The sequence below is a fragment of the Embiotoca jacksoni genome, unplaced genomic scaffold (genome assembly GCF_022577435.1).
Source record: "Embiotoca jacksoni isolate LCO1_2020_lvr unplaced genomic scaffold, fEmbJac1.0.p SCAF_6, whole genome shotgun sequence".
NCBI classification, from domain to species: domain Eukaryota; kingdom Metazoa; phylum Chordata; class Actinopteri; family Embiotocidae; genus Embiotoca; species Embiotoca jacksoni.
The window spans coordinates 2,156,942-2,169,861 of NW_027185414.1; the positions used below are offsets into that span (position 1 = coordinate 2,156,942).

At 44.7% G+C, this 12,920-nt stretch overlaps 1 protein-coding gene across 2 annotated transcripts in view; it reads left to right on the forward strand.

Moving 5' to 3' along the window:
- The first annotated feature begins 378 nt into the window (after positions 1-378).
- cdh8 (cadherin 8) overlaps positions 379-12,920 on the forward strand; it is a 94,627-nt gene continuing 82,085 nt past the window's right edge. For both annotated transcript variants that reach the window (XM_069173639.1, XM_069173641.1), the window contains exons 1-2: positions 379-764; positions 2,777-3,307. In XM_069173639.1, coding sequence (XP_069029740.1) covers positions 3,050-3,307 — 258 coding nt within the window. In that variant the 5' untranslated portion in view covers positions 379-764; positions 2,777-3,049. The remainder of the gene's footprint in view (positions 765-2,776; positions 3,308-12,920) is intronic.

The following is a 12,920-nucleotide window of genomic DNA, read 5'->3' on the forward strand; positions in this document are numbered from 1 at the left end:
TCATTAATAGAATTGCATTTAAAAGACATGTAACCATAGAACTGTAAGTGTATGTGCTGGAAAATGAAGTCAGCCTGGATGGATAGAACAGCTCTGTATTGCGCCAGCAGGGCCACAGTGTGTGTGTCCATCTGTTCACTGCTTAACCCTATCAAATGACAGTGTAAATGAGCAGGCTCGGCTTCGTTTCACTGGCCGCCTGGCCTATTCCATTTCACTATTAACCGAGTGAAGCGAGAGCCAACTCGTGCGTCGCCGCCTCCATTAAAAAAAAAAAAAAAAAAAAAAAAAAGAGTTAGAGAAAAAGAGAGAATAAAGGCAAAATGCAATAATAAGAACATTTTGCCTGCACACACCGATGCGATATCTACAGCTGTTGGTGGCAATGTGAGACGATAACCTTTGCGCTCCGTGCCTGGGCAGAGCGGCATGCATTCATTTGCGCGCCTGTTGACCCGACTCCTCATCAACCCAATGAGCGCAGCGGAGGGGAGGCTCTCTTCGCCACCGTGCATCTCTCCTCCATCTCCTCCTCACTTTTCCAGTCGGCCAGCAAGCCTGTCGGAGCTCTTAACTACAACCCCAACACTGTCACTCCGCATTGACAAACTGCAGGAAGGATTTCTAGCCTCTCGCCTCCCCGCGCTTTGCTCATTTTCACACGAATGACACCATTGGAGTGTTTGGCGTATTTTGAAGGGGAGAAACAAAACAAAAAAGAAAACGGTGAAATAATGCAGCAGGAAAGGATGCAAGTCTCTCTAGTAAGTACAATCCGCCACCGTGACATGAACACCTAACAGGTCTTGTGCATTGGTGTTTTGTGGAGAGGTTGAGCAGGAGTTCTCACTGCCGCTCTCTTCATCGCGGGGGCTTCCGTGCAATTTACCCGGCACTTGCAGGCGCGAGAGCGGGAGCGACAGAGCAAGAGTAGAGAAAGATCTGCAACTTCGGCTATCCTTTTTTATTCACATTTCATTTGCCTCTGTCGCGGTATAAGTCGGTCCTATGGGGCCAGTATGTGGCTTATTTGTCGTAAATTGGAGTGCGTATGCGCTCTACGGTGGCACAGTTGATGCACTGAGACGGACTGATTGGAAACATTGTCTCATCAAAGGCTGAAACTTCAGAGAGAGGGCGAATTTGGGCAATCGGGGTACGTGCTGCAGACTATTGCAGAGGCGTAAAGGCAAGTAGTAACTCCAAAGTTTGTGGGTTTCAGTGTTTTTTTTACTCGGTGACTGGAACAAAAATGAAAATGAATCGCTCCTGAATGTGGATTTCCTACCTTGGACAGCTCCTCCGCTGCCGGCGCTCGGTTTGCGGCTGAGCTGTCTGGACCGGCTGCTTTCTGGCAGGGAGCTCTCCAACCCCGTGGTGCTGAAACCACTTGCTCAGTCACGCACCACCGCGACTCAAAATGCTCAAGAAAGGAGGGGAAAAAAAATCATACATTCATGTCAGTTATTTACACTTAATTTATATTCTTACAATAATTTTGTATTTTAAAAGCTTTCTGTTCCCCTTTTACTCGTTTTCGCTTATATAATATATATATTATTAACCTGGTCCCGCATCTTCTGGTCTCCAGGTCGGTGTCACAGTAACTCGGATGTCTCCCCACTTTATGAAATTGCAGTTGGCTTCAGGTGGAATTCGTTACAGCTTATTGTCCTTGGAAATGCGCTGCTGTAACCACGGAACATACGGCCACAGTGACACACTGTGTGCAGCAAAAAAAAGTTACCAGAACTAACACTGACACTGTGCCGAAAGCAAGCCGTTCGGTACTGTGATAGCGTGTTCGCTTGCGTCAGTTTTTATCTGAAGACAACTCAAAGCCAACCCTTTGTGTCTGTCTGTTTTTTGTTGTTTTTTTTACATTCTGTTGGAACACTGCATATCAGACCGAGCGGCTGAAAGAGTTGTTCAAACCTGAACTGTTTCTGATTAAAGGGCAACATTTACATTAGGCGACATCCTTTCTATCATATATTAGAGCGGTGTCACCCTGTTGTAATTCTTTTGTTTTGTGTGTTTGTTTGATTACAGTTTGTTAAAAAACAACGTTATGCTCGCTTATCAGAAAACAGCAGTTCCAGTGTAACATGTAACACTTTTGATTCATTGAATATATCTGCCTCTAAATACCTTCACAATTATCTCATCTGGTTTCCTTTGATATCAGTGAGCTGCAGCGCTGTTGACACGGCTCACCTGCAGTCAGCCTCTCTATCTAAACCTGGCAGTATTGCACGCACACATGCACAGATGTTGAATATATTTTATCTTAGCCTTTAACAATTTATAACCTGGAATCAATTGTCAAAACATTAATCATAAGGAACATGTCATTGCTCAAAATCTTTCTAGCATAATCCCCAGAACAACAGATTAAAGCAGAGCAATCTGATATCGTGGGCTCACTAGCCCCAGAGTATAGGCATACCTATTTGTGGTTTAGTTGGAGCAGGATAATATGAAAACACGATTGGATTAAAGGGTCATGGCTGCTACAGATGGATCATTTGTAATGACGAACTGACATATTGACTTCCTATTGTAAAATGAGAATTTCCTTCCTGTTTAAAAAAAAAAATCCTTCTTTCATGTTTTTTGCTTCGAGACAGATTTTTCTTCTGCCTCTCATTCTGATTTTTTCAAATGTTTATTTGACTCCACTTTGTTATTCCTACCTCCCCCTTTCTTCCCCAGCTCCTGTCAACTCATCACACGAGTCAGAGAAAACTAACAAACTGTGATTGCTTCCTTACAGGTCTCCCCTTCGGAATAATGCCAAATGGATGCTGTGCTGAGAGCCTCACCCGCTCACCAACTGCTATGGAGGCATGCCAAGCCATGCGAGTGACCTTTATCACACCATGAATGGAAGCTCCGCCGTTCAAAGAGGACACAAGTAACCTTTTCTTGTTATCTAAGAAGGAGCTGTTGATCTGAGGAGAGGAGGAGAGGAGGAAGGGAGAGAACAAGAGACACAGAGAGAAGAGTCTCGTAAAACAAACAAACAAACAAAACACACGACGACAGGATGCCAAAGCGGTCCGAGGAGATGCTCAAGGATCTGTGGATGTCCTTGCTGCTGGTGTGGATTACTTGTGTTCCGTGCGTGTCTATGACTCCTGTCATAGGCCAGTCCAAAAGTACACAAACTGGTGGGTCCGCAGTGGTGGCGAGCGGTCTTGGCGAAGGACAAAGATTACTGAGCCGTGCCAAGAGAGGATGGGTTTGGAATCAAATGTTTGTGCTGGAGGAATTTTCTGGACCAGATCCAATTCTAGTTGGCAGGGTGAGTGCTGTGATTGTCAGCATTATATTAAGCTCGCTTATCGTGTGGAAACATTAATTCGGCCATTTGAATGCTCCCTCCATTTTTTTGTTTTGTTCTTCCCATGGGCAGTGGGAGGGTTTTGGTTGTCAAGGGGAAACAGAGATACGGGGACAAGCGAGAGAGAGGGGGGGGGGGGGGGGGGGGTCACCGATTGCTTATGGAAATAATTAAACCCCCATCAAATAATGGTGGCACATTTTTTGCTTTTGCATTTGTACGTCCTTGAAATCCAGGATGCTGTGTTAGTCTCATGCAGCAAACACAGATTATTTGGTTGTATCACAGTTATTTACACAAAAAGTTACATGAGAAGAATGTCTTCCTTTTTTCTTATTTTTAATCTTCCGTTTCACTCTGTAAAGACATGTGCGAGGGATTGTGCCCAACACAGCGAAGAGAGGACTATTTTAGTTACGGTTAGATTTTTTTGCATTGCGGCTCTGTAATGAACAGAACTGCGGGCTAATCCTGCGGCTGAAGGGCCACCTGCTCCCTGGCCTGTGTGGAAGTGTCGGGCAGGTTTCAGGGGAGTGGAAGGCTGCTGGCCAGCCCGGCCAAAGCAGCTTGTTCACAGCTCATTGCTGGGATACACCTGGGGAGAGTCAGCCTGGCAGCCACGCTCACATCCCTCCCTCTGAATATCACCCAGCCACTCTGGCATGGACAGAAATACAGGCCATCGAGCATAATATTTGATCTTGTTCAGTAATAGCTTTTGCAAACAGTTTATCAGCGCCTAATATTTGATGATGGCTTGGTACGCCTTTCTTGTTTATGATGTTTTGCCATTGTAGTGCATTGAAATATTTTTTTGAACTACTCAGACATGGCAGCTGACAAAACTGCAGCAAAAATCCGGTTAAATTTTTTATGCACAGGAAAAATAAATTACTTGTGGTCCAATAAATCCTTTTAATTTCACTCCCCCTTGTTGTTTTTTCCCCCTCGTATCCGGAGTCTTGTCATATGGCAGCATCAATTAAACATTTGCCACCATGCGGGATTTGCACCTGTGTTTTCTAAATACCATACGAACACAAAAATGCTGTTAAGTGATGCATTAATTTTTCAGGCGAGTCAATTAGGCAGCCTCTGCTGGATTCGACAATGGCTGCTCATCAAAATGCTGAAACAAACAATCGCTCACCGGGGCCACGGTGACCATACGTGAGCTTGAACTCTAAAGGTTAGGTTGCAGCTGTGAGATGCTGAGCATCAAATATTTGACATTTCACCTGGCAAACTGTTATATAGTCATTGATAGTTCAGCTGATTTTTAAAACAGGAAAAAAAAAAGAAAAGACAAAGGATAAATTTAATGAGGACAAATGTGTGGAGAACACGGTTGTTATTTCAGTTCCATGCTTACACTCCGTTTTGCTCTGGATGCTGTGATGTGTGCCCCCTGGCCCGAGTGTGAAATGTTCTGCACATTGTCAAGAGAGAATTGGTGGCACAAAATCAAGTTGTGTTCCCAGTTCATGAAGGATGCGTTCTCTCAAGGCCTCAGCTAATGCTTTGCAAACTTGACTGTAGGATAGGTTAGTCATAGGTATCACCGTCCTCCTGTTGAAGGACAGTGTGAGGATTTCACGGCGGGGCAGGAGGAGGTGTGGGGGGGGGCATCTCTGGGCGAAGAAGAACGCGGCGAGCCTTTTGCAAGGCGATGATGATGGGTTGCGTTCACTGCAAGGTTAAGTGCTCATGAGTATGCCTGGCAGAGCCAAGATAAGTCCTATGTTCAACCAAGATGGCACCGCGTCGGTTTAAGACCATAAATCTCTCGTCCTTTCAGATCCTCCGTCTCCTTTTCTTCCCCTTTCTCTGTGTTTCTCACGCTTAATTAAAAAATGAATCAAATGGGTGGGAGGTGGGATTCAAATGGGTCATACAGCTGTCTGTGTTTTTTGCTCAATTTCCTCTGCTGCGTGTGAGGCCGCCTCTGTCTGTGGTTGTGGACCGATTATCAAGAAAGTCCAGGCCAAGATTGGACCCTTTCCATGCCATATTTTTTTTTTATTTTTTTTTTTATTATTGCTTCTGCACTCGGAGGTTTAATTATACCATCGTCCCAATCTTTGTCTGCGACCGGACTCGATGACACCGACGTCGGGAATGAGAGTGAGAGATAGTGTTTGTGGGAGAGATTGTGCCATCGATTTTTAACGGCGTGTCATCCACTGTGTTCTCTCTCAGCAGGGACTATTAGCATAAACGCAGGCAAGGTGGGGGTGAGGGGTGGGGGTGTGGGGGTGGAAGTGTGGAAGAGTGAGAAGGACAGCCACAAGGCGTGACAGCCCCCCCTTCCCTTTTCCTGTTCTTCTTCAGCGCATCGTTTCTTGACATTGTGATTCACTGAGCGGCGCGTTCGTCAGCCCCCGTCAGTCCTGTTGGTGTCGGGGAGGCAGACATGCAGTACCTGTTAAAGTGAAGCAGGGGAGACAGCTGTGAAAGCTTGTTGCTCGGCTGTAGCTTAAAACGAACACAGCGTTGGAAGGGATTTTAGGATTACTCATCATGAGCCAGGAACGGTTCAGAAATATCCCGTCATTAAGAATAGAAAAAGGCAAATGGAGTGTGAAGGTAGATAGGCTTGAACATATCGTTCATATGGAACGAGCTCAGAGACGCACGTTTGCTCATTGTTGACAAAGAGAGAGAGATAGCAATACCACTTAAAGCGAGAAAAGACTCTCATGTAGACCATTGGACGACAAGTAGAGGGTAATTTTAGGCAAAGCAGCTCTTGATTTACCATTTCAGCACCACAATGGAAAAGCCGAGCCTGGGTTTTTAAATTAAATACGAGTTCTGTAGAATATAATGCTGTAATTATGTTGAGGGCTCCAAACCGTCAGACATGTTTTCCCACCACTTTGCCTCTTCAATCAAAGCTACTTCAATTATTCAAACATGCAACGAAGCAACTCAATTACAGCAGGCCATTAAAGGCAAAACATCACCTTAGAACAAAAGACAAACAGTGAACAAATTGCTGTGTTTTCACCAAAGAGATATCAGAATGTGTTTTCTTTGTAGCGTGAGGCAGATTGATGACAGTTTGTGCTGGAATATCTCACGGCCTCAGACTTAACTTCCCTTTACTTTCAGCCAGTTGTTTCGCATATGGTGTGATAGGATTGCCAATGATGGATTCCAGTGCTGAATTGTGGTGTAGCTGTGGTAAATTGACTGATTCCCTCATCCCGTTGTCCAACGCTTTCATCCACCACAGCATTGTGTGTGTTTTCGCACAAAGAGAATTGATAATAAAACATTAATATTCATCAATTCAGGTTGAACTGCGAGATTGCAAGGACAGACAGTGATACAGAGAGAAAAAAAAGGCTTTGATTACTGATTCAGCAAAGAGAACGGATATGTTCGTGAGAAAAGGAAAAAAAAAATATCTTTGTCTTTCTCTTAGCGTATGTTCTCGAGGAAGGAAACACAAGCTTTATTCTTGCAAACAAGCTGTTTGACAGGATTCCCAACAAAAAAGGCCGCAGCAGTATCAGATTGGAGGTGTAACGTAAGTCTGCCGGCCGTTTGGCCGGAAGCAAAGGTGAGAGTTCGTAGCTGCGGTGCCCCCCGAAACTGAAGACCCTTTTTCTAGTGCTGACTTGTTTGAAACGGTTCAATCTTTCCCTCTTGTTTTCCCCTTTTGACAAACATTCAGCTGAAACTGATAAAAGATGCCAGCTCCAATTCAACGGTTCAGTGTGTTCTTTGGAAAAGCAGGTGCCCCAAGTATGTATTTATTTATTTACTGCGTTGTGTATCTGATAAAGTGAAATTTCTATGGTTGAGATTCGAGTTTTTCTTTAAATTTTTGCCTCTGTTTACCAGCTCGATATGAACCTGAATGCAGCGTCTTTATCTTGCGTAGTTTTCTAAATTCAATTCAGACCTTTTTGTTGCTTTTGTTGCTCTCTGCACTTTGGACTGGTAGTACAAGATGTGGGACATCAGTCTATAAATACTGATGCAAGCTACTTCTGCTCAGCTGGATTGCCTCTCTCTGTCTCTGGCCCCCACCTCCACCTCCGCCCCTCTCTCTTTCTCTTTCTTTCTCTCTCTATCTTTCTCTCTGTGACGGGGTGATTATGGAGAGAGTGACTCTTGAGCCCGAATAAGCTTGCCTCCAGGGCTGATGGGGTGTGGTACAATGACATTGTCAAAATTTCTCCAAGTGTTTGGCTTTGGCGATGAGGCAGTGAGGCAAAGCTAAGGCGAGATTGAGTCCTGAATGCGATGCAGCCTGAGACTCTCCCTGGTCCTGCTGGAGGCCCCGCCGCCGCCGCTTTACAACAGATCAAAGGCTGATCCGGCTTCTTGACCGAGTGGTGCCGGTCTGGCCTCTGATTAACGACGATCTCCCGCCTTTATCTACATTTGCTAAGGCTCCAACAGTTGAGTGGATACGTGGCTATGCCTGTGATTGATGGATGAGGAGTGGGAGTTAATGAGAATATTAGCCGAATTATTGCCAGTGATTGATAGCCATTATGACACATAAATTATAAGCATTGGCTCAGATATAATAAATTCTGAAATATAGCCCAAATTAGACACAGGTTCCAGTGCCATAGTGAGAGGGTTGATACGAAAAGCTGTCAGTAAATCCAGAAAAGGAAAGCCCATCAATGTTTGTTGGAATTCATTCCATTGCATTTGGTTTTCTCACACCCACAACAGCTCCTGGAACACAGCTTTGTAATCTCTCTTCAGGCAGCTCCACACAGATCCGTATTGAGCTGCAGTCGAGCAGCAGCTCCTCTGTCTCCCAGCCCTTAGATCTCCATTGCCTCCTCATGTGTAATTTCGAGAAAAAGACAACAACAACACGCTAACATCCCTCTGTCCGCCGCTTCGTCCACCTTTTCCCCGCTCTGCTGCCACACTCCTCTGTTTCCCCGGGTCTCACCTGTACAGTATATCACTAATGCTAGCAGGGCCATTATATCAATGGGCCATGGTCACAGTCTCCCTCTTCCTCTCCAATCTCTCTCTCTGTCTGTCCCTCCTGGTCTGTAATAAAACACTGGGCCCAGCGGTGGCTCTGATAGAGCTGTGGGATCACATTAGTGCTGCCCTCCAAGAGCTTGACAGGTTGTCTATGGCTTTGTATCGTCATCCTGGTTCCCATTAACAAGCTGCGTATGTGTGTGTCGTACAGCGGTCCGTTCGGGAGTGTTGACTAAAATGAGATGAGCGGACGCAAAGGCTCGGATGGAGTATATTTAGACGCGAGGGTTGTGTGTGCAACGGTAAACACAGTGTGTCCGTGAAGCTTTATAGCCGCCGCATCTTCGCAAACATTTGCCGAGGTGTCAGCGTGGTCATATTTATGACAGATACCTCTCTAAACTGCACTCTATGTGCTATGAGCAGAAATTGCAGGCTGAAATCTGTTTTACATTTACAGGTGACCTCATCCTCACTGGTATTATTACTTTCCCGGCGCGTTGGCATTGCGTGTATCTTAAACGTTACTGCCAAGTACTTATTTTTACCAGCCGACCTGAAGTATCACTCACTCTGTTCCCCTCTTCATGTCTTTTTAAACACAGCCATACTTGTAAACATGGAGCTCATAATGTCCTGTCCTTCGTCTCGCATGTGTTTTAAATCACATCATACCGTGTGTTTTTTCCTTGTGTATTTTCATAAGGGAGCTGAAATCATGTTTCAGTTCAGTGTATCATAAGAAGGCACATGGCGCGTCTCGTCCGTGATCCCTGGAAGCTCTCCTGTGTACACGCATCAGCTGCAATAATAGTTTAACAGGAAAGCACATTCATTCGCACGGCTTCAGAGTCCCTGAGCAAAATAACAAGCTTGCTGCTATCACTCACATCTGTGGCTCGGCATGATTAAATCCATGTTGTACAGTGAGCAGCTCGTGCGGGGGCCACTTCCCCGAAGCTTCTACATCAGTGCTAATTCATGGCAAATGTCCCCTTTATGGTTTCACCTTGAACTGCCTCCCCGCGATTAACTCGCTCCCGCGTCAGTGTTTGTCAGTCAGCGGTGTCTAACTCTTCCAACGGAAACCCAGAGAAGCCCCGTCCTCTCATTAAGTCCAAATCTCACCCACCCCAGCCCTCTCTTAACCGCCTCCCCCCCCCCTTCATCTCCTCCTGCCTCCCTCACACTGCCTGGCTCTCTGGGCTTGGCCCGTGGTGGCTTTGCGGAGGTGGAGCGCTTAGCGGGCTAAATCATCTGGCACTTTTCCTTGAACTTTGCTCTAACTAATTTATAGGAATTAAAGCGCTTCACCTCGGCCTGGCTGGTGCATTGTCTTGTCTAAATTAGTCTTGTTTCTTCTCAAAATGGGAGAGTTTCTGCTCTGTTTGGATTACATCATTTTCTTTTTTCAAAGCATCAAGAGATGCATTTGCAATTTAACAGACTTTCACCATCATGGCCTTTGCCTTGTGCTGACATTTAAATGATTGTTGATTTCTTAAACAAAACACCGACCCGTGTATAATTATATTTTAAACAGGCAGAAAAAAGATGACTAAATTAAGGCAACAAGTAAGCAGAAGGATGTTGGACACTGCCTACTTATGAATCGGTGTTGTGTTTTCAAGTCAAATCACCGGCCAAGCATTAGTAGCAGTAAATGAGGTTACAATTATTCAAATCTGATTATTCAAATCAAAGATTATGATTATCTGAAACCTGCTAATTGGCCCTTGCTTCTGACATAGTCGTTGCGGGCATGAGCCACGGCAGCAGCGGTAGTCGCTAAAGATTCCTGCTTCCTGTGCCAGTGTGCTCTTGTGTGCTCGATGTTTGGCTCAACTCCCCAGGCAGCTCCTCTCCTATGGATAGATCCCAGTGTATGTGAAATGCTGCAGGCAGCTGCAGGCGGCTTATCCCTGCGCCTCTGCTCCCGTACACGTCCCATCAGCCAAACTGGGACTGCCGGAGTAATCTTGTTAAGAATGGATGTTGTTATTGTGTGACTGGATGTGCATTTGGCTTCACGGTTAGCTGGGAGCACACGTGGGCTGGAGCCAGAGAGACAATGGGGAGGGAGTTTTGGAAGTGTTGGGGGGAGGGGGGGTGCATATTTCTGGCACTTAGAAGATGACAGTCCTCAACCCTTCTCCTCCGCCTCCTTAGTTCTCTTCCTCGCTTCTCTTCCTCTCTCGTCCCTATCCTCCTCACCTGCCTCACACAACATAATAACAACAAAGCGGCCTCGATAAACAGTGGAGGTGACATTTACTTGAAGATCGGTGTCTTCACCTATTATGGGTATTAAAGATGATGATTATCATCACTGCCGAGTGGAAGGCAGAGGGTTGCTCACCTCAATCACAAACTTGACAATAAAAAAAAAAAAAAAAAAAATACACATGGAGAATCAATGGCTCCATCCTTTTTGCACTCTTCTCTCTCTCAATGCAACCCTAACTCTGGTATCTGGGTGCCAACAGACTGTGGCTTTGACCTTTCTCACAAATGAATTATTTCGGTTTAATGATCCCTTCTGCAGAAAGAACAAAAAGATAGCTGAAATAATAGCCGAGGGAGGCGAGGGGGAACGTAAAAGGGCAGCACCCACACCTCCCTCCCCCTCATGCTTTATTCTCCAAACCTTACTCACACTCTACCTGCGAACACACCTGTTTCCCTCCAACATTCCCTCTTCTATGTGTTTGTGTCTCTAAGGTGTGTGTGATACATCAACCCCGCGCCGTATAAATCAGCTGTCGTAAAGAAAGAATACCCTGGATGTAACGAAGCAGGTGGTGACGACGGAAACAAATGCTCCTTTGTGTGCGTGAAAGTGACACTTTGGATATTTTTTCTTTCCTCCTCCAATGTTTGATTAAGTCTCCGTTTTTTTTTCTTTCTGTCAGATTAGATGAAAATACAAAAAAATGTGTGTGTGTGTGTGTGTGTGTGGGGGGGGGGGGGGGTGCATAAAAAATTCAAAACGTTATAATATAAAATCCAGATGAATCATGAATGCTTAATGGGAATCGTGCAGGATGTTGAACGTCTTCTCGAAGAATCCTGGCGTACGAGCGTCATCTGCCCGCGTGCACAACGAGGGACACGGCGCGCTACGTGGCCGCCCTCAGCTGCTCTCTCTCGACGGCAGCAGAACGAGGTGTTGGGGGACAATGAATAGAGGATGCCAGAAACATGTGAAAAGCTTTTAAGGACTAGAGGCCTTCTGTTACTGAAGTCTGGCTAATTGCCTTTATCCTAGCTGCAACTGCTTGTTGTTCCGCCCGTGGAGTGGACATGCATCGATGGGCTATCACATAAAATATTAACAAATCTCCGCTAACACCCGGCCTTCTCTATTGTGGTTTAATGAAATGCAGAGTTCGAAGAAAAACTTCTGCTATTATGAATAATAGAACATCCAATTAGTGTAACATCATCATGAGTTTAATGAAAGACTGGACTGGTGTAATGTTTGAGGAGTGTGAACATTTAGTTAAGTTATCAAAGCGTTGCAATGTAGTAGCGTTGCGGAGGTTGATTACTTATGACTTGAAAGATTAAAGGAGCAGTGTGGAGAAATTAGTGGCATCTAGTGGTGAGGCTGCCGACTGTCACCAACTGGATACCCCTCTCTTCTCCCTCCCCTTCAAAGAGTGTAGAGAAACTCAAAAAACATGGAAGGTCCTCTTTAGGCCAGTGTTTGGTTTGTTGGTTCTGGACTGCGGTAGAAACATGGCGGTGTAACATCTAGCTCCCTCTAGATATGGAGGGCTCATTTTAAGGTAACAAAAACACAACGAATCTTAGTTTGAGGTGGTTAATCACCAATGAAAACATAATTAAGAATATTATATTTCCACCAATAGAGCCAACAAAATCCTACACACTGGACCTTTAAACCTTCTGGACTACTTTGATCAATTATTACAAACAAAGATTGTTCACAGGACTTGCAGCCAAACCTTTTTATTTTTTTATTTTCCATGAAGTAAAATAAATTATGATACAATGATGCAGTTATTTAAAAAATATCTTCAGATTTTCAAAAGAAAATAAAACCTCTTCCATACATCATGGTAGAAAACGGGAAACCATGCTCGCTTGGCATCAGTTGACTAATATCGGATGATCAGCATTGCTGCATGTAAGATACCCACAGTGAGCTACTGACTCTAGAACAGTGTATTGCATGGATGTTGATATAAGATGTAATTTTTCCTTTCTTTCAAAAAGCACACAGTTTGTGTCATTGTTTCCAAGGTAGCATTACCAACAGGACAAATTAGGTTACTGCCCCTGAACCCCTGACTCAGAGCTCCAGGTTTACTCTATTCCCGTTGATATTATTTGATTAATTGCAATTTGTTAAGAATTTGTACCTCTGACAGGATGTCAACTGTCACGGGTCCAGTGTTCTCCACCTTGTGACACCACTCATACAATCTAGTTTTAAAACCTTCATAAATTTAGTTTGTTTTGAGTGCATGTGTTGGAAAATTGTGTTTTATCCAAAAAAAATTGTCAGTCATTTAAAAACAGAAAGCCCCAGACAGGGCTGCATTATTCCACCACAGAACTACTGTAAGGCTGAAAT